The sequence below is a fragment of the Erpetoichthys calabaricus genome, chromosome 8 (assembly GCF_900747795.2).
Source record: "Erpetoichthys calabaricus chromosome 8, fErpCal1.3, whole genome shotgun sequence".
Lineage (NCBI taxonomy): Eukaryota > Metazoa > Chordata > Cladistia > Polypteriformes > Polypteridae > Erpetoichthys > Erpetoichthys calabaricus.
Window position 1 is genome coordinate 123,583,872 of NC_041401.2, and position 22,850 is coordinate 123,606,721.

The window sequence follows — 22,850 nt, forward strand, 5'->3', positions numbered from 1 at the left end:
CAAAACTGGGTTTCTGAAATTTTTAATTGGAATGTAGAAAGCATTTCTGTAGGGTTAGAGTTACAGATACTTTCATGTCTTTTATCACACTCATGATAACAATGATAATTTCCATTCCACTTTTCAAGTTGTTTTGGTTAATTACTGATGAATGCTTTAGTGGGACTGACACCTTCAGACATCTAATGTCCTTCAGAATTCAGTGTTGTGCACTGTCATGTTTGCTGTGCTTTTCATCAGTTGTCATTATGAGGATACACTTTAGGGAGTAAGGCAGCATGGTGGTGCAGTGGTAGTGCTGCTGCAGATACGAGGCTGGGGTTCGTGTCCCGGGTCCTCCCTGCATGGAGGGATATGAGGCACTCTACCTCATATCTCACAATATTCTTATATAAAGTCAATGTTGCATGTTCTCGCCGTGTCTGTGTGGGTTTCCTCCCACAGTCCAAAGACATGGATGCCAGGTGGATTGGTGTACTAAATTGTCCCTAGTGTGTGGTTGGGGTGTTCACCCTGTGATGGACTGGCACCCTGTCCAGGGTTTGTTCCTGCCTTGCGCCCTGTGCTAGCTGCGATAGACTCCAGTGACCCTGTTCAAGACTAAGTGGGTTAGAAAATGCCTGACTTTAGGAAGCAAAACAGGTGAATTAATAGAAATCGATGAGAGAGAGTTAAGTGCTATGGCAAAAATACAAATATTTATATATACCTGATAAATATAAATCTTACGCTCCTGAGGTTTTCTACTGAGAAGAAAGATAAAAGTCAGGCCAATGAAACAATGAGATCAGTTTTAGGTCAAATGTCTCATTGAATGTGAAAGTGATGGAAATGAAACCCTGCAGCACAAGGGGCCACAGGACAGAACTTCATCACCCCAGCTCTGGGTGGTACTTGAACCCACTCTTCAGAATAATCAAACATGGGCCAGGTCTGGGAACATGGAGTAGCTAGAATGTTGACTCCTGAACTGAAGAAGTTGGAGATGAAACTTGGATGCATCCCCACAACTAGACAACAATTTGGCCTATGGATGGTAATGATTCTACACACCGAAAAATGAAAAGTCAAAGCCAGTGCTGACAAGATCACATGTACAATGTTTCTTATGATGGTGAGGGTGTAGTCCACATTGATTACACATGTCAATTGGCTCACAGAAGCTGTCCTGCCCCTATTATGCTGGTTTCCTTTGTCATTTGAGGCAGAGAAAAAGCAAGAAGGAAAGCTGATGACCTTCTCCATGCTGCTTCACAAACTTCAAGTGTTATAAAGGCCACTCTGCAAAACTGTGGATTTGAAGAGATGTCACACCAAACCTAGCCCTGGGTGACTACCCCACTCCTAAATCTGAAGGTGTTCCTTCATGGGACAATAATGAAGACATCAAGTCAGCTGCTGAAGGGCAGTTGCACAAGTGAGGCAAAACCTTTGCTACTCTTGTGAGCTTCATTAGAAGTGTGTTAGTGTTAATGGGATTAGAATGATTAATAAAATGTGTTTAGTCTTACTGGTGTTTCTCTTAACCTGTCAGGCTCAAACCTTTATGTCCACCCCCCCATTTTATTCTACAGTAACACCTGCTTGCACTTCAGCCCTGCCACCAGTTTAAAATTCTTAGTATCCCACTAGATGTCAAACTTGCAAACACAATTTGGCTTTTACCAGTTTCATATAATAATGGGTATTTCACATCCATGCATAGTAGATAAGCATCCATTGTAAAATATCTCCAATTCCACCTCAGATCAGATTATACGTTATTTTATAAGGTCATGGAAGCTTTAGAGTTGCTGGATACACTTGACTCCATACTTGCCGGATTGCTCATTTATATGTCTGTACATTGCCTTCTTCCAGTGTTGTGGCATTAACTTATACCTCCTATGCCAACTGACCCCCGGATGTAGCTGACCCTACAGCACTCTGTGGCTTTACAAGTCACTGCCTTCAGGTCTATTCTAACAGTCTACAAGATGAATGCAACATGGTGTACAAGATGGGAACTTTATACAGTTTTTGTGTATTTCCCTTCAGATTCTGCTCAGGCACAATGGCTAGCGTTGATGTCAGGTTGAAATCAAATCCTGACCCAGACGCTGTCTGGATGGTGTTCACATCATCTCCCCATGGTCAGCATGACTTTTCCTTCCAAATTCCACAGACATGTGTAGCAACTCATCTAGGACAGGGTGCAAGTCTCAAGGTCCTGAACTAATTCGACAATGGGTAGACATTTAATTGAATCATCTTCAGCCACCCACATGTGTTTAAAAGCACACATGTACAGTATATATATTTCGAAGAAAGAGAAGCACCAAATGGTTGGAGATTTCTAGCAATTGTTTTTTCTAAGGTGTCTTTTTACTGGTCAGCCTGCACATAAGCACTTCATGGCATTAATTCCTAAACCTGCTGAAGGCTGCCCTGCTGATTCTCTAATATCAAGTTTGTCTCTCGAGATTAATACCCCCCTCCACCCCCGCCACCACGACCATTTCTGGCAGCTGTAGACTCCATCCTAAGTGAATTCTCACTCCATGCTGAGCTTGCTAGACCGACTGGCCTACACCTGTGTCCCTCATGACACTCTTCTGCAGGTGGCCTGAATGATCTCCGGTCGAAAGGCCTCGTCCAAAATCATGACGAACAGCTGGGGACTACACACAATTAGGCAGAGAATTAATGACATAAATTACAGAGAGAAGGACTGCTGGCTCCATGAACACAAAAGTGTACTTCTGGGTCTGCATCTGGGACTTCTGGTTTACATGGCTTTTTGATTTCAAGTAAACTTCTAAAGGCAATCCGCCATTACCTGAAAAGCTATTTTAACATACAGACATAATGATCACTTGTAAAATATGTAGCCCCCGAATTGCGCTCATCATTATCTCAAAGCACCAAATGATTATAAGTAGAGCATCTCCCATGTAACAATAGCAGTCATTAGTGCCATGGATTATGAATAATAGCGGCAGGAAACCTAATGAATCAAGAGCTCTCTATTGAGCCCGTGACACCTCGGGGAGGATGAGCGTCAGGAAAACCCTTACGACTTCTGGACTAGATAATTACAACGAGAAAATATCAATGCTTCTGGAAGGTAAAAGGCACTGTCAGGCATGGGTTATAAAATAATACAAATAAAAGGAGAGCACACATCCTGCTTGCTCCAACATATCTGTTAGTGTCACAGCCAGTAAAGCACTCCCTGAATATTTTGAAAGCGTATTTTACAGTTAAGAAAATGTCATAAACCAGATTTTAGAGGAAGCTGTTAATCTGACTGCAAATGAAAAATATTATTGAAGTAAACATTTTGGTGCTTCCCTATTGGGTATGTCTAAGCAGAAGTGTTTGTCTCAGCTCACCTTGTGTGTGCTGCCATTTGGGGTTGTGTTAGCTCTCATAGACATACACACTCGTTAAATTGCCATTGCAGTGCTGGCATACACTCAGAGCTAAAGCTGATGTTTCAATGGGCTGCTGAATGCGTGACCAGCAGACTCCTGTAGATAAGAAATGAGCAAACACAGAAGTCCACAAGTCCATTTTCAAATCTGTTCATGACTGAAGGGAGCTTGAGCTCAGCGGTTAGAAAGTACCTAGTCTCGCAGAGCCATACGTAGAATCTGTAAGTCTGGAGACAGCCATGCGTGGGAACAGTTAGACGGCTGACTGAGTGTCACATCACTAAACCAATCCAATGCCTCATGAAGGCGGCACTCAAAGCAGGGGCGGTGATTTTAAACTGCAAAGAGCAGAGGTGCTCTCGTTAACCTGCTCTGACAGACACCAAGCTTTGCTCGAAAAGTCGCCCAAAAAGACTCTCATTCAACATATAAATGTGTGTTGTGGATGCGGAGAGCACATTGCATGTGTGATAAATAAAAATAGCCTGTTGCAAGGGAAAAACCTTTGTGTTGCAACAGATTATCCATTGGCATTGAAAAACATCCATGGACGAGTAGTCGAAGAGAGAGATATGTTGTTGCGGGTCCTGTCTACACTCTCCGTTGTTCAGCGTTACAACAATAGTGTAGGAGTCGATGTGAATTTGAAAGCATTAGCTGCTACATTTATGATATTATAAATTGCAAAATATACGTTTGGAGTAAATGGTGTACCACACTCTGTCAAAAGGACTGCCGTCAAGAGAGCTGATGACAAAGAGCCACAGGAGATACAGATTTCAGTTCTCAAAACACCCGAACTAACTAATATGTGTAACAACTCCAGTAGATGCACAGATGAATCTACACAACATCTACCTTCTGAATGAACATCTAAATGAATTGTAGCGGGGCCACATAGTTAGTGTTGTAAATGTCAGTTCTGAGTGCGTCTCGTTTCATTGTCCCGTTTGCTGTTTGTATGTGTATCAGTTAATGCCGTCCCCCGATGATGGAAGGAGACCACAGCCGCAAACCTGGAAAACACCTGTTCACAATTAATCAATTACTGCCGTCACAGGACTATTTAAGCCAGCAGGAGGAGAGGAGAGAAGGAGATTTTTTTTCACATTCACGACCACGAGCCATCTGTACCTGTTATATTCCACATCGCGCATTTCCATCCAGTTTGTTTTTCTATCCGCCGGACTTGCTTCAAGAACCTCATCACGGGAGACCCCGGGGTCGGAATTAATCATCCACCACGCACCGAGGATTCACGGTGAGGCTGCTCCATTTTGTCCGGGGAAAATCAAACGACTCATTTTTCGCTAATTCAGTCAACCACAATCAGGACAGTTTCTTATTACCGGACTCAAGTTCACATTCATTTCCGTATATCATTCAATTTTTGTTATTCGTGTTGTGTGTTTATATGTTACAGGGGCAAGGGAGGGTTTTTGTTGTATTTATATTTGGTGGTGTCTTGTTGTTGCTGGGGTGGAGGGATATTTATATTTATATGTTTTCTATTTTTTGCATGTCTTGTTGTTTAATACATTTAATCCGTTTAATTTTACATCCTGCTTTTGTGTACTTATATTTACACCGTCGATTGTGGGGAAAAGTTTAAGTGGTTAGAAGTACGGCTTGATAGTTTGATTCTCTCTCAGTAAATTATCCAGGCCACAGGTCTTGGAGGTGTAGCTGCCGGCTGGGTAAAGGGGTCGGCCGTTACAGAATAACTGAAGTTAACCTTGGTGTCTAATTGGAAGTGCGTTTTAACACGTTGTATATCCAAAGGCCACACTGCTTATCTAAACTCTGTTTGCTGTTTTTATGTCTTATAAGTGATGCAGCAGTCAGAATGACAGAAAGATGTCATATAAATTAGATCAATCATTACGCTTCGTTTGACTTGTGCTACAGAGCTCCTGAAAAGGTAACACCAATTTGAGCTTTTTATTTTCTCTCAGCGTCAAGTCTGTTATTGAGTTGCTTTTACTCTCTCGCTGAAACCCTGAAAGTTTAAAGTGCACGGACTGGAGGAATTGGGGGTGGGTGTTTTAGGAAGAAGTCCTGTGGCCGGAGCCTTTTCAGTGGCAGATTTCTTCACTATTCACTACACACTTTTGAACGCATTGTCCCCATTTGTGTGCTCTCATTGAACAATCACGTCTGACCCCACAAGATGGTACCCTACCTGAGAAAGTGGAAATGTAAAAGCGCAAGAACAAATTATATACAGTGGCATGCAAAAGTTTGAGCACCCTTGCTTAAAATGTCTGTTACTGTGAATAGTTCAGTGAGCAGAAGATGAACTAATCACCAAAAGGCATACAATTAAAAGATGACACATTTCAATGGCAGTTAACAAGAACTGTGGAGGTCAAGTTGAGGTTTGGAAGACCAAGAAAACTTCCTGAAAGATCTGCTCGTTGGATTGCCAGAAAGGCAAATAAAAACCCCTGTTAGACTACAAAAGACCTTCCAGAAGGTTTAGCAGACTGTGGAGTGGTGGTGCACTGTTCCACTGTGCAGGGACATCTGAACAAATGTGACCTTCATGGTAGAGGCAATGGAAGAAAAGCATTTCTGCATCCTAGAGACAAAATTCAATGCCTGAAGTTTGCAAATGAACATCTAAATAAGCCTGATACATTTTGGAAACAAGTTCTGTGGACTGATGAAGTCAAAGTAAAACATTTAGGCCACAGTATACAAAGGTATGTTTGAAGAAAGCAGAGTGCAGAATTCCAGGAAAAGAACACCTCTCCATGTATTAAGATGGGATTGGATCGATCATATATTGGGCTTGTGTTGCAGCCAGTGGCACAGGGAAGATGTCAATGGTAGAAGGAAGAATGGATTCAAATACCAGCAAATTCTGGAAGCAAACATCACACCATCTGTAAAAAAGTTGAAGTTAAAAAGAGGATGGGATCCTACAACAAGATAATGATCAGAAACACACCTCAGAATCTACAATGGAGTACCTCAAGAGGTGCAAGCTGACAGTTTTGCAATGACCCTCACAGTCCCCTGACCTAAACATCATTGAAAGTCTGTGGACAGATCTCAAAAGACAGTCAAAGAATCTTGTAGAATTAGAAGCCTTTTGTAAGGACGAATGGGCAAAAACACCCCAAGTAAGAACTGAATGACTCTTAGATGGCTACAAAAGCATTTACATGCTGTGATACTTGCCAAAAGGGGGTCTTACTAAGTACTGACCATGTCAGGTGGCAAACTTTTGCTTCAGGCCCTTTTCATTTTTTTGGTATTTTGTACTTATGAATGATGGAAATAAAAATGTAATCTTGATTAAAATATTAAAGAAATGTGTCATCTTTGACCTTTTGGTGATCAGTTCATCTTGTGCTCACTTAACTATTCACAGTAACAGACATTTTAAGCTTGGGCCCCCAAACTTTTGCATGGTACAGTACAAGCAAACCTTTTTACCCAGAAACGTATTGCATGTTGTACATACCAGTTCTTAATATTGGAAGGCTTCCTTGTATAAAATTCTCGTAGCTCTTCCTTTTAATGCAAAGAACCCCAAACCTTAATTTACTGAGATCAGTATCAGGCTCCACAAAAACATTCTCTGAACTGTAACATTTTTATGAAATCTCAGTGTGTTCCTGATATTATAAGGACGCTTGCTGCATACATCAACACGAGCTAACTCACGAGCTCAGTCAGTAGTTTACTTCATTTATTCACAAATGCTACCAATTGATGCAATGACGCCTTTATGGCTCCGGACCCAAAGTGCCCCCTCATCAGAATATATTTATGAAAAAATAACAATATATATTGTTTGCTTTTATAGGCAATGAGTTGCTGATGTGCCTGATGTGAGAAATTAATGGCATCAGATGGGCGAGTGCGATAGGCAGACAAAGAAGAAATCCATTGTATTAAAAAGAAAAGTACTAAGCGCTGCCCAACAGGCCACTGCCAAACTGCTACTGAGAACGTCTTCACTGGAAAAGGAAACTGGCGAAGTGCTGCCCGTGTCACAAATGCAGCAGACTATGATTCTGCACGTCAGGTGAATTGAGCATCGTAGCAAATGTGGCAGAAGAGGCTTTTCCGTAGATGTCGAAGACCACAAGCTTAGTAAAAGACGTGCAGAGCAACCTGACAGCCGCTGACCGTGGACAAAATAACACCGAAAGAAGGAGACATCAGCACTGGAGTCTCAAAACATTTCATTATTATATGGTAACGCCACAGCAGTTTTCTCCCAAATTACAACAAACTGACCAAGCATGGCGTGGGTTTCATTTAATTTGGTCTCCGAAGAAACAGTTGGTGACTTCAGTCAAGAGGCAGGCAAGTTTGAAATACAATAAAACATTCATGTGGTGAATTCATATAGGGACTGACGAGAAGAAAAAAAAACATTTCTCTGATCCCTTTAGTGAAGTCCAATTTAATTTTTTTAATATACATTTTAAGTACAGATATTTTTAAGATTACCCAACTTCAATTTATCTGTTGAATTGTTATTGTCATTTTTGTTGTTTCTGCTTGTTATTTTAATGACTGCCCCCATGTTGTTGGTATGAACTGCGCCGTTGTTAAACCACCACATACAACACTGCATGCAATATCTGAAACCAAATATCCAGTTCCATTCCTATTTTTTCACTCATATTTGAAACTGATCTGATCTTTCAAGAGGAGTGTGATCATCAATGTGGAATCAAGAACTTTTCAAAGGGATTTACTCTGCGCTCACACCAACTGTTCTTCTCAGTCCATGGGATGTCTACGTGCAGAATACCGTTAGTCGTAAATGGGCACAAACCAGCAGCTCAGACCTTTTTGTTTCTTCACTCTCTTCCTTGCCATCAAGAGCTGATGATTTCACACGCGCCCACTACAATGATGTGAAGCACAGCAGCAACCAGCATCTTTTATTGTGCAACTGCTTCATTTTAGGTATGCGGGGAATATTCAGGATTGGCTGATTTGAATTAGACATAAAATTAAGCTGAGAAGTCAAAATACAAAAAACACAAAAAAATCAGGATTGCGTAGCTTTTAGCTGCAGCGTGAATGTTGCCTTAGAAGACTCACACTTCTTCAGACAAGATCTTTGTTCTCACATTGAAAGAATGTTAAATGTGTGAGAATGCGAAATATGAGATTGTTAAATCAGGGATTGTCTGAATGATTTTTCTCAGGGAGGGCCCCACATTCTGCACTACGTCAATGGCTACACTGTGCTGATTTCTAGCCCACTGACCAAAGATCCAAAGGGCTTTGGTGTTTCTGAATTTAAACAGGTCAAGGTCTCCATCTCTCATGCAGATCTTTGGCTTTTTTCAAACCCTCATTCAGTTTTGTAGCACCCACTGTCTTGAACTTTGTCCATGAGTCTGCTTGAGAAAGTCTTACAGACTGACTCCACATGCCAGCCAGTGACCCACCATGTAGAATCCTAACGTCTGTGGGTTTCAACAGTGATATTCAATGTTCACCCTTCATCTTCTATTATGGCTCTTGGCTCATCACACCTCTCAGTTGGCTGGCCTACATGGATATCCCGTCAAATGTCTTACAACGCTACTTATTCCAACATTTGACATTTATCAACACTTCTTTTCATTCTTGGTTAGTGTTATAATAACATCAGAAATGTTATGAATAACATGAAAAAATAGGAGCAACGGCTTATCAAAAAAATGGAGGAATAGAAGAAAAAACATACCAGAAAATAAATAGCATGAGAAGCGCGAGAGGACGGGAACTTGCACATCTTTAGTCTTATCTACCTGCACCTTCCAGATGTGAAAGTCCTTAAGAGGAGTCTCTTCAACAGTACATTCCTTAAAGGGACAACGCACCTTAACAAAGTCAGTTGGCTGCACTTTTCTTACCACTGCAGGCCACTTGGCTAAATCCTCTTTGCTAGAAACAGCACAGGTTTGATAACATTACATTCTCAATCCTGCATAACCTGGGGGTATTTTTCGTACGTGGATTACTCATTTAGCCGGATGTAATTGTTGACGATTTGGCCTGATCCTGGATCTGTCGGTTTTTCGAAACTCTTGCTGGAAGTGTTGTCATAGCAACACATCCTAATCCTCAAACCTGCTCGGAGCAGGTGTGTTCGACGTAAACAAGGATTAGCTCACACACTTAATCAGCGTCCGTGCGTGGAATTCATCTAGTCATGACTTCGCCGTTCATGAATGAGCGACCAATTGATATCGCTACGCAAATTATAAGAAGAGAATTTCATATAGAGAGGGCAAGATCCTTTATTGCTCCCGGAGGAAATTCTTTTCGAAAGATACCGCTTTAGCCGAGAGGGAATATTGTACCTCAAAAATTTATTAGGACCTTATATTCGAAGTCAAACTCGGCGAAGTCGGGCTCTCACAACCACACAGGCAGTATGCATTGCTTTGAGGTTTTTTACAAGCAGCACTTTTTTTATATACTGTAGGCGATGCGGAAAATCTATCTAAAAGTAAAGTTTGCCAGGCAATTCATAAAGTCTGTTTGGCTCTGAAATATTTCCTTCGGGTTTTCATAGTGCTTCCTGGACACCTGCGTGTGCAGACAATAAAAGAGGCGTTTCATGTCATTGCAGGTAGGTAACACACAGGCAAAAACACCCACAGTTCCATAAAGAATCTCACAATCAGCCTAACATTCTCATTACCAGGATTTCCAAATGTGATTGGGGCACATGGGACTGATCAGAGTGGAGTTTGATCAAACATTATTTGGAAAATGTACCTCTCCTCCTGATGAATAATCAGACACAGTGTCTTCATCAAATATTTGACCTTCGTCAATATCTCGTTGGTCAGACACAGGTTCTAGGGATATGACATTCTCTGCAACTGACCCCCCCAAAAAAAGAGGGCTATATGGAACATACCTATGGCACACATTGAGGACAAATATATGCAATGACCATCCTTTACCTGAAATGAAGTGACCACTGCATCCTGCCACTGGTTCTGAGGAGGAACTTCCCCCTGGAATGCCCTCAGAAACAGGGCGATGGGCATTTTGCTGGAGAGCCAACTCTTCTGCAGGGGTTAGGTCTGGAGCGTGTGGACCTCCACCTGTTTTTTGCTTGTCTGCCTTCTTATTAGCTTTAAAATTAATGTTCTTTACATTATATATGATTCTTTATGTCAACAATTCTTTAAATAGTTATATACCAATATTTACCAGTTTGAAGTATATTCTTGTACTTCACTTTAACCTGTTCCCGTGTTCTCGTGCTCACCTTTGATCTGGAATTATGACATATTTTATAATAATTAATCTGACACATAGGAAATGAAACGCTGCTTTCAGTAAGTACAATGCACAAGTTTGTCGGCCACTTTTTGCCAGCCATCTTTTCTGGTTTTTGCTGCTTTTGCAGTGTTACGCCTTGTGCATATTAAATCTTGAAATTCTTCATGTCCTTCGAATAAAAGGTCTTGCTCCACGTGTGTGAAAAAAAAAATGCGCCCGTTCTTTCGTCATTTTGTTACAGCCTATCAAAGACTTGCTGATCATGTTTTCTACTCTTGATATATATGGGCTTTTCAATCAGTGCGGGCGCGCGCATTCATCTTGTATGATTAGATCCAGCTAGACTAATCTAATACACGGCTGTGTTTGAAAAACCGACCTATCCCGGATGAGTTTCACTGGCATTAACTCATCCAAAATGAGGCATCTGATCTCGGATGATTTAAGCGACGTACGGAAAATACCCCCCTGATTGAGGGCCATGGGGACTGCAGATAATGGGGACACCATAGAATGCCAGTCCAGAATCATCCACACACACTTGCTAGGCCAATTTAGAGTCACCAGTTAACCAAACACACATCTGTATGAGAATGTGAGTGGGGAAAACCTTCAGAGAGTTAATGAACATTAGACCTGGAGTCCGAGGGCGGCAGGGTGGTGCAGTGGTAGCGCCGCTGCCTCGCAGTAAGGAGTCATTGGTTCGCTTCCTAGGTCCTCCCTGTGTGGAGTCTGCATGTTCTCCCCGTGTCTGCGTTGGTTTCCTCTGGGTGCTCCAGTTTCCTCCCACAGGCCAAAGACATGCAGGTTAGGTGCATTGGTGATACTAAATTGTCCCTGGTGCGTGTATGTGTGTGCTGCAGTGGGCTGGCACCCTGCCCAGGATTTGTTCCTGCCTTGCGCCCTTTGTTGGCTGGGATTGGCTCCAGCAGACCCCCGTGACCCTGTGTTAGGATATAGCGGGTTGGATAATGACCGACTGACTTTGAGACTGATCACTCACCACACGTGTCCATCACTGCCTTCTGATAGGAGGGCTTGTCCAATGAGTTGAGGAGTTCCTAAAAGTGTTTCTTCTACCCCTCAACAACCTCCCCAGGACAGCATCTCCCCATTCCTGCTTAACACACAGTCTGGTTAAGGTCATGCCTGTTTCCCAGAAGAGACTCAAGGGCATCGCTTTGTCTTTCTACAAGACCTTTCTACAGACTCCTGCCATGGTCGAGATTCTGCTTCTGCATCAGTCCTTTTAACCGGTCAGTACCTCTCAGCCGAGCCAGAAGATTCCACAAAGAACCTTTACCTGATGGCCAGCTTCTTCCGTTTGACAGCTTACCTGACCTCTGGAGTCCACTATCAGGGCCTAGAACTGCCACTGCGAGAGACCCCAAAACAGTTTTTAGCAGCCTCTTCCACAACTTAGGTCTTCAACATGGTCCATTTTTACACAATATTCCCATCTTTGCTTTGCACATGGGAGTTTTCCCAGAGGTAGGAGTTGAACTCCTCTTGAACAGAAACTTCAGCCAGGATGCCTCCAGGACAGTAACTGCTCATCTGGGCTTCCAGTTTTTCTGGCCTACATTCCTTGATTTGAATTCCAATCACTACCAAGTGCTGTTCAATAGAGAGCTCTGCCCCTCGCTCCACTGAAGTGTCCAAAACATATGGCCTCAAACAACACAACTACAAAGTTAATCATCCTCCTTTGGCCCAAGAGGCTCTGATACCAGGTACACTTAGGAGCCTCCTTGTGTTTGAACATGGTGTTTATGGACAATTCATGACCAGCACAAAATCTGGTAACAAATCACCATTCTGGTTCAGATCTGGCAAGCCATTCCTACCAATCGCACCCTTCCAGATATCACCATCATTCCCAACTTGACCAATGAAGACACTAAGTAAGACTACGGAGTCAGGGGGTCACCCTTCTAAGCAACTCACCCACCTTTTCTAAGAAGACTGAATGTTCTGATACACCCCGTCTCCCCCTGCTGGAACCTAACCCCACTTTTCTCGTAGAATCAATGGTGTTTTTAGTATCTTTGCGTGGTTTCCTTATCTGTGTTATTTTTCAGGAATGTAACCCCTGTGGATTGACTGTATATATAGGGGTGTGGGGGTTGAGGGTCATGGAGCATATCCCCTGTGGATACAGTGAGACTACTGGATTAAATTTATTTGGAGTTCAGAAAGAATTAGGTGTTATTAATAAGCAAAAATAGAGGAAATCAGGAAGGGACAAATACTTTTCCACATCCCTCCCCACCCCAGTTCAGGCTCCTTCCTCGTCTTTCAGGTTATGTTCCAAGTTCCCAAAGCCAGTCTCCATTTCCTCTGGCCTATTCTCCTACACCTGCCATTAAACTGGAATCGCAAGTGACCTTCACCCTTTGTCTTTCAAGTGGCGAGCCCACAAGACAGCTCTGAACTTCACTCACAAATTAAAATGCTATACATGCCAAAAGCTGAGTAGGTAGGGGGATATAAACATTTTTAATAATCGTGTGTTTCACGTGCCGGGATGAACAAGCATTGGTGAGGGAGCTTTTCCTGAACTCCTGGTTCTGCCTCAGGTCAGACTCATAAAAATGCTAATGGACCCCACTTGACTCCCTCCCACCCCAAGTAAATCATCATTAATAAGATAGCTGTGCTGACCATTCTGGCTGCTCTCCTACCGGTCACAGTCTGTGAAGTGTACAGCAGCTGGCCACTGACCCTGACCATCACGCACAGATGGAGAACGGGCTACACGGCCAATTAGCAGAAGTACTTTGAAAGGACATCTTATTCAGAACTTTGAACAAATTGACCTATCGGAAGCTGTTCCCAGGTTCTGCATATGTATGGACTTTGAAGTTACTATAAAGTAGTCAGCCGGACAGAAACCTTAGAGCAAATGTGATCATGAAGACAACTGCCAGACAACATGAACATTTACGATTAAATGGACAGCTCTGTCTAAAGAGGTTTATTCATTTTTCCAGCTTTATACTGTAGGTGAGCACAACTTGTGTGCAGGCACAAGGCCTCAGCCAGGTAGAAACACAACACAGGCAGGCATTGGTATTATGTACAGTAGCACCTCTGGTCACAAACATTTCCAAACATGTACAAATTGGGTTACGATCAAAAAGTTTGCTAAAATTTTGCATCTGTTCACAACCACATGCTCTGGTGGCGAACAAAAACACTGGCGGCCAGTTTCCCTACACGTGTTCATACACACCAATGACTTCCCATTCTCCGTTTCCCATTTTCTTTTGTTTGCGTATACAGGGCCTAACAAAGCAGCTGATGTTGCAAATGGAGTTACAGTGTTAACCAAGCAGAGGCCTCAAGCGCTGGAAGAGGTGGAAAAACTGTTGCAACTTGCATTGGACAGCGTAAGCGAGCCGATCGTATGCACGACAGCCAGGAGGATTCATGGCGATTTGCTGAAAAAAAAATCCTTCTTCGAGGTGAGGAATTTAAAGCCAGTAGAGGATGGTTTTAAAAGTTTCGCAAGACAAGTGGCATTTAATTTCTTTTCCCTGTGCTTAAAACTAAAAATAAAAAAAGTTTACAGTGAGCAGTTCGTAAGGGTCTAGCGCGAACTCTTACAATGTTACCTTTCTCTGTTATTCAATGTTTTTACATTTAGTTTACTATTACACTGTTCATTCTATGGTATAATTAACTATTTTTGTGCTTAAAAAATATATATATTTACATACAGTTCGTAAGGTCTGGAACGGATTAATTGTATTTACATACAATCTTATGGGGAAATTACATTTGGGTCGCGACCAAATCGGGTTGCATCCACAGTTTTGGAATGAATTACGGTCGTGACCAGAGGTACCACTGTACTAGTAACACAGTGGGGTGGTTTCTACGTCAACTAAACCATATTGCATGTGGAAGATTTGACTTTCCATAAGTTTTCATCCTGTAGTTTTACATTGCATCTTGCAGCTTAAAACATGCATTATTTTGGTCACAACTGTTTACATACATAAATCATTTTTTAAAAAGTTGAACAAATTTGAACAGGTTTATGATCGATTCATTTTCCGTGTGTGCTTAAATCCACTGGAGTGTTTCATGGCCTGCCCATCTCACATGTCCAATGAATGCCTAATGTACAAACACATCATTTGGAATTAGGAGGCAAACAGAGCATCTGGGAGAATAATCCACATAAACATAAGGAGAACGTACAAACTCCCACACAACGATTTGGCTGGGAATGAAACCAAGATCCCTGGATCAACGTACTGCATAAGCCAAGTTTGTATTTTTTTCAGTAATTGTGATCCTTATAATGCAACTAAGCTCATTATTAATGCATTTTGATTTTCTCTTAATGTCTTAAAATCCATTTGTATAATGCTGCTAGATGTATTAAGTAGAATAATAATAAAATGGAAAAATGAGGTCAGTCAACTCTTTTGAAAACATACAAAAACACCAAACCAAGTAAAAATAAACGTCATTTACACCAAAGCAACTCTTTTCTGTGTAATTTCAGAGTAACCCTAAAAATGTGTCTGCTGACTTTTGTCTCCGAGTTCTTATGGGAACACTCCGGAATGCCCCATACACGTTCACCAGCAGGCACATTCTTTGTGGTGGAGGTGAGTGAGCAAGGCACCACACTGCTCTGATTAGAATATCCCTCTACCCCTGGGCCCTCTACATGCTTTGATGGCAGCTCAGTGTGGTGCCTAGAAATTGTCACAACTCATCTGCAGAGGGTTAGCTCAGGAGGGGCAATAGCGTGTTACCCGGAGGGGCTGTGCAAAGCATATCCCACTAGATGCAAGTGGAACAGAGGACTGAATATATACATCTCCTGCTGAGCGAGGAAAGCACAGCACAGAGAATAAACGTGAACTGCTAAAAGCACATTTTGTTTCCATCACAGAAAACCCCAAAGAACTGAATCAAAGGAGCTTTTTTTTTTTTTAAACAGTGGCTAATGCAGCAGAGCTCAAAATGGGGGCTTTCAGTTTCTGGAACATCTTAAAGTTAACTCACTGCCTTTTAATCTGCTGAGGAGGATTTACAGGCCTGCAGGTGGAGACCACAAGATCAGCAGTTTTACTTCAAGCAAAAACTCTCATTATAATCTTATAAGGCCAATGTCCTTCCCTCAGAGTAATACTTCAAAATCTGATCCAAAATAAAGGGAATGTGCAAATATACCTCAAGAAGTTACTGGTCAGGTCAACGCACGTGGGTGAACAGGGTGGAAGTACAGCATGAGTACTCATCAGAGCTGACACAGCCAGCAAAGATATGCTTTTGCTTTGTAAAAACACACGCTGCCCAAGATACATAAAATGTAAAAGTTGGTTCACCGAAAAACCAATGACAACTCAGATTGTTACAACATATACAGCATGATGCGAAAAAAATATATCAAACATAAAAGTCAGCACACAGTTATCACATTTAAAAATACAGTATATTTAACATTTAATACATGTTAAAAATCACTTATTTATTTTAGACACCATGAGATAAACTTTGAGAAACATCTCAAAATAAATGAAAACTATTAATGTACAGCATATACAAGTGTGTGTGTATATACACATACACACGCACACACACACACACACACATACATACATACATATATATAATACACACACACACGCACACACACACATAATGTGCACACACAAAGTAAGCATGTGTTCACATTCAAGACATGGACACATGCATCTTATTTTCAACACCAAATAAAAATGTTATTGCTTTGCTCACAAAGAAAGCAAATGTACATAATTTTTTTTTGAGCCAAATCACACTCAGTAAAGCACAACCAAAAATAAGCCCTCATTATTCCTTATCTTCAAGCTTGTAATAAAATAATCATTTCAAAAACTGTCACATTTTCCAAGTGTCATTAACAGATCAGACAAAGAAAAAAAATAAACACAAAGCTCCTGTATGGAAACTGGATGTGACACAGAGTAGTGAATTTAGCTCAAGTTAAAGTGCTTATTTTTATTATAAAAATACATAATTATATATGATGAAAAAACAAATCCATTCTGTCAGCAAAAGCAAAAAGATAGGCTGTGATTGTTTAACATTTTAAGCTATTGCTGCCAGTTGGTTTCAGAAAGTGTTGTCATTCAACCCCAGGACTGACTTTCCTGTTTGCTCGAATGTCAAACGTCTGACTGCTGTCTAATGTGCACACCCTCACCGTGATTATGCCACCCTTGCTGCATTCCTCAGACAAACAAGTTTAAATTGTCCAGGATGAAAATCAGTGTGTGATTCATACTTAATTTATTATTCTATGCAAGGGTCTGAATCAAGTGCAAAGGGGGTAAACAGTCTGCTGAGCACTCATTTACTGATATAAATAATTTTTTATCAAAAAAATTTTATCATAAAGGTCGCAATATATTTATTTGGGAGGGTGCCTTCCATCAAAAGCATTTAATTTTAAATAAGTAAAAGAATACTAGCACATCAAATATGTTCAGTCATGAAATGAATCATGATGTTTCAGATAAACTTAAGTTAGAAGAAGAAACGAGCCATAATATTCTATGACTGGACCCTGAGTGATTAAAATAAAATCAAGACCTTGTGCTGGAGAGATCCATAGCCCTGAGTACAAAAACAGACCACTCAGCTCAGCTGCACTTGAAACTCACTGACAAAGTCACAGACAGTAAGAGTTCAGGAAAATCGACTCGGACAGCTTCACAATCCACAAGGACTGTAGACAGAGATCACTGACTGAACTAAATTCCAAATCCCTAAAATAAATGTGTTTAAAGTAAAAATGAAACACATGGGCTTGGTTTGGGTTAATGGACTTCATTCTGGAAAGGCTGTCTTGTCCCTGTCATGCTTTCAAACTGCACCTTAAGCTTGAGTGGCCAGTCCAGACAGTTGTAGTAGCACATCAGCTGGAAAACCTGACAACTATGTTCATATGACTTGACTGCTCTGGATTATTATAGTTATTCCAGCATTCATTAATGGCCATTCTGCACACTTTGGCAGCACCCCAGTTAAAAATATTGCTTTAAAAAAAACAAAACAACTATATCCAATTTAAATGCCAAAGTTTCATCACTGCTCTGCAATGATGGCATTTAGCAAATCATTATGCATAAATAAAAAAACTGGCAGCAAATGCTTCTGGGCGGAGTTTAAGACAATAAAATTACAATTAAATGATCTCAGCATATAGAGGTAAGCAATGATTTTTGGTGTTTAACAGATCATGCACCATTCTCAACCCACTTGGCCTAAACTATTCCTGCATGGCCACATGTTCAAATGTAATGATCCCTACTTTCTGGCAGAGTGCTGTACCGTCTAGAGTGAAACCACATATTGAGCATGACCATACGACCACCCTAAGCTCCAAAAACAAACAAAAAAAAGGACTATGTGCTGAAATATAGATGATCTCATTTAGATGGTTGCTCATATTTGAAGACTACACTGAAGATCTTGCCTCCAAACCGGTCAGCTAGCCAGGAGTTCTTGATGACAGCCAGTTTAAGGCTTTCACAGCTCAGAGCAGCATAGAAGTTGGTATGAATAGCACGACCCATGCCTTCAATGATGACCAGGTCAGTGTGTCTTTCACGCACAACAGTGGCTAAGCCTTTGTCCAGCCGGCTACAGGAGAGAAACAGCAATGTAAACAATTATAATCACTTCATAACATCAACATTGCTCAAATAGTTACATTTTAATGTAAAATACATTTTTACTTTTGTGTCCTGCAGACAGGTCTAAGCTGGCACTGATTAAAATACCAAAATGTGTGACAACTACAGGTACATCTCAAAAAATTAGAATATCATCGAAATGTTAATTTATTTCAGTAATTCAATTCAAAAAGTGAAACTTGTATATTATACAGATTCATTACACACAGAGTGAGTATTTCAAGCGTTTATATCTTTTCATTTTGCTGATTATGGCTTATAGCTAAAGAAACCCCAAAATTTAGTATCTCAGAAAATTAGAATATTGTGAAAAAGTTCAATATTGTAGACTCCTGGTGTCCCACTCCACTCAGCTAATTAACCCAACCTGAGCTTTTAAATGGTCTCTCAGTCTGGTTCAGTAGGCCACACAATCGTGGAGAAGACTGCTGACTTGACAGTTGTCCAGAAGACAGTTATTGACACCCTCCACAAGGAGGGTAAGCCACAGAAGGTCATTGCTAAAGAAGCTGGCTGTTCACAGAGTGCTGTATCCAAGCATATTAATGGAAAGTTGAGTGGAAGGAATAAATGTGTCAGAAAAGGTGCACAAACGAAAAGGATAACTGCAGCCTTGAGAGGATTGTGAAGCCAAAGTATCCGGGAAATGGGCTACAACTGTCACATTCCTGAACCAGAGAAAACGTCAGAAGCGTCTTACCTGGGCTAAGGAGAAAACGGACTGGACTGCTGCTCAGTGGTCCAAAGTCCTCTTTCCAGATGAAAGTAAATTTTGCATTTAATTTGGATATCAAAGTCCCAGAGTCTGGAGGAAGAATGGAGAGGCACAGAATCCAAGTTGCTTGAGGTCCAGTGTGAAGTTTCCACGTCATCTGCTGGTGTTGGTCCACTGTGTTTTATCAAGTCCAAAGTCAGTGCAGCAGTCTACCAGGACATTTTAGAGCACTCCATGCTTCCCTCTGCTGACAAGCTTTATGGAGATGTTGATTTCATTTTCCAGTAGGACTTGGCACCTGTCCACAATGCCAAAAGTACCAGTACCTGGTTTAATTACCATGGTATCACTGTGCTTGATTGGCCAGCAAACTCATCTGATCTAAATCCCATACAGAATCTATGGGGTATTTGTCAAGAGGAAGATGAGAGACACCAGACTCAACAATGCAGACAAGCTGAAGGCTGCTATCAAAGCATCCTGGGCTTCCATAACACCTCAGCAGTGCCACGGGCTTTCCTTGAAGTTTTTCTGTCACATAATGTTTTATTCTAATTGCCTATTTTTGTGATTTACTATCATTTCATAAGTACAGCTATACAGTACAACAACTTCAACTGAAACATCAGTGGTGACCAAAAAGGTGTGGCACGGATATTAGGAATGCAGCCGATATATCACCTACTGCTGCTTCAAATGGGACAGTTGTGCTAAAGACTCTAATTACTTAAAAAAGAACCGGCTGCTCTGTAAGTGTTTGGTTCCAGGGCAGAAGAGTGTGCAACATAAACCACTTGTCTAACAAACAAAGCTAATTTTGTCTCCTCTTCATATTAAACTTTGACAGATGAAAAATTTTGTGAATGCCACATACAAGGAAGGTAAAAGATTTTGACATTTGAGACCTCTGTTGCCACAAATAACTGATGCCAAGATTAAGGAAGCCATTTTTGTTGGTCTACAAATTAGGAAATTGCATGGAAGGCATTCAAGGATACTGAGAATTTTCTTGGCCACTACAACAAACTGTGTCTTATCTTGTTGACAACATACTGCAAGCAAATAAAACCACAAAGTGCAACATGTCGCTAAAGATTCACTTTCTGCATTTACACTTGGACTTTTTCCCTGCTAAACTTAGTGCAGTCAGGTTTCACCAGGACAGCGGTATCAGGACAATGGAATCTATCAGTGTTGGCCGATTATTGTTGGACACTGAAATGGGAACCATCAGATACCATGTACAAACAAAAAATCATCAGTAAAACATTTTCAGCTCAGCTGAAGTAATGCAATGTGTCAGCAATATAAGTGATTAAAAAAAGCTATATTTAATACATTTTATTTTAATATTTCTCCAAATTCCTACGTGGTAACAGTGAGGCTGAAATTGTATTTGTGATCAGTTCAAAGCTTTCTATCATAATCAACAAAAGTTTTTCAGGAAGCAAAACTTTTGAAAAAATGTAATGTCCAGTTATATTTTTGCTACTTGAGTTCTGCAGAACAAGACTGCTATATTCACAGTGACTGGCTGAATATATAAATCTTATAAGACAAAATGTAATAAAACAACATAACAGGACATAACAGGCATGACCTGACAGATTATTTATCTGCATATTTTATTCTGGCACATACCTCAAGTCTAAGCAGGGGGAACTTGATCCACTTTGAACCAAGATTAACTGCTCCTTCTGGACCCCAGATCTGCAAATAAAACAGAATTTGGAATGACCTCCTGATGCTGCTTCTGCCTACTCTGTCCTTTAGATCAGTATCTGTGGTCTAGTGGCTACAAAATCCCAGCTCTGCCAAGAACTCTTGCCACCCTGAGTTCTGCAGCTGCTCTTGTAACTCTGGCTGCAAATGTCAGGTACTAATTGGAAAACCGGTTATTCTCTTGGAATTAATATAGATGTATAAAGACTAAGGGTACAGTATGTTGTAATGTGTTGGTTTAGTTGAGATCCCTGAAGAGATAACAGAACCCAAGATTTGATGTTGGTTTTCCTTTAATCTGATCACAGGTTAAAGGTCTAATTTTTGTGCTAAGCTCAGAAAGTCTGTCTATTTTTTATTGGTTTGCTTTTTAATACACTTTTTACATTAGAGGGAAAACATGGCTTAGCATCTAAGTGTTGAAACTGGTTATGATTTCCATGTATTTACAGTACTAGGGTGTTGTACCGTGTTAGCCATTATGAATATAGAGAAAAGCCAAGCAAAATGAAACCTTTTATTGGCTAACTAAAAAGATTACAATATGCAAGCTTTCGAGGCAACTCAGGCCCCTTCTTCAGGCAAGATGTAATCACAAATTTTAATAGTGGGCTGTACCCAATACCTAATTTTTAAAGTTATTTCATTTGAGCTCTGGAAATCTGCGTAAGAAAGAATAATTTAGATGCTGTGTGAGAAGGGGAATGGACTAATGATGTCAGATACACAATATTTCTATTACATAACAAATGGTTCAACAATTGGTACTGATAGGAAGCTTCTTTAACTCCACATTTTTGGCTGCTTCGCAGTTTTCTTGTTATCTGCTTAGTTCTTTATAAGATGCTTCGAAAAATAATAGGTACTAATCCAAGGTATTGCATAAGCCTGTGTAGTGAATTAAATTAAGGTCACCAACATTAGTTAAATTTCAGTATTAGTAAGGTGAGAAGCCCTGTGTATTACAATTATATAATATCAGAAATTTTATTTTGCCACTTAGAGCAACATGTATATTCAACTTTTAACCCATTTTAATGTTGGTCTTGTAGTTTGGCTTGTAATTCTCTCATATGAGCACATTTACACACTAGGCTCAAGCAGTATACAGCAACAAAGGAAGGTTGGTTTACATGTAATTTTTGGAGAGCAGTTTATGGTATCTCTCCATCCCAAAATGCTTTTAAAAAAAAAAAGGATGATATATTTGCAGACAATTGCCTGCCCATTTCTGCGGTGGGTTGGCACCCTGCCCGGGATTGGTTCCTGCCCTGTGCCCTGTGTTGGCTGGGATTGGCTCCAGCAGACCCCCGTGACCCTGTGTTCGGATTCAGCGGGTTGGACAATGGATGGATGGATGCCTGCCCATTTTATACAATCCAAAAGGCACCTTTTCTTTTTTTGGCAAACAGCCAAAATGGATTCCCTCAACTCAAACATGGTGAGCCAAAATGAAGTACCACATTTCTCAAGGTCATTGCGCCAGGTAGAGGCAGCCGAGTGGGTTGTGGTGGGGGTCCTTTGATAGGCAATCCCCTTGTAGTTTTCAAACGGCAACATGCCTTGGTCCAGCAGTACGCATCCTGCTCTCATGTCAAAGTGTTCTTCAAAAACAACAAATCCATCATCACTATGCAAGGCACCTTTCGAACACACTTCAGCATTCCTCCGCACGCTGACGTCCCAAATCAGAAAACAATTCTTCAGTGGATGGCTAAATTTAGACATACGTTTACAACATTGAACAGGAAATCTCTAGGCCGTACTCATACTGTACAAACGCCTAAAAACACCCAAGCTGTAAGGGCATCAATTTTGCAATTTCCTATAAGTTCAATGCCTTAGGCATTTCCAAACACATCTTTGAGGAAGACTTTCCATGAGGACATTAATTTCCATCCATACAAAATTACGGTAGTGCAGGAACTCACTGAGAGAGAATAGGAGAGCTATATAGAGTTGTGCGCAAACATTCTGCAAACCATTCATCGAGATGCCATTGTCATGTGCAGCGACGAGGCACATTTC

The 22,850-nt window shown here is 40.9% G+C and overlaps 1 protein-coding gene across 2 annotated transcripts in view; it reads right to left on the reverse strand.

Annotated features, from left to right (window-relative positions):
• Positions 1 to 16,115: 16,115 nt before the first annotated feature.
• pank4 (pantothenate kinase 4 (inactive)) overlaps positions 16,116 to 22,850 on the reverse strand; it is a 130,168-nt gene continuing 123,433 nt past the window's right edge. For both annotated transcript variants that reach the window (XM_028807423.2, XM_028807422.2), the window contains exons 18-19: positions 20,742 to 20,810; positions 16,116 to 18,332 (exon numbers count right to left, since the gene is read on the reverse strand). In XM_028807423.2, coding sequence (XP_028663256.1) covers positions 18,119 to 18,332; positions 20,742 to 20,810 — 283 coding nt within the window. In that variant the 3' untranslated portion in view covers positions 16,116 to 18,118. The remainder of the gene's footprint in view (positions 18,333 to 20,741; positions 20,811 to 22,850) is intronic.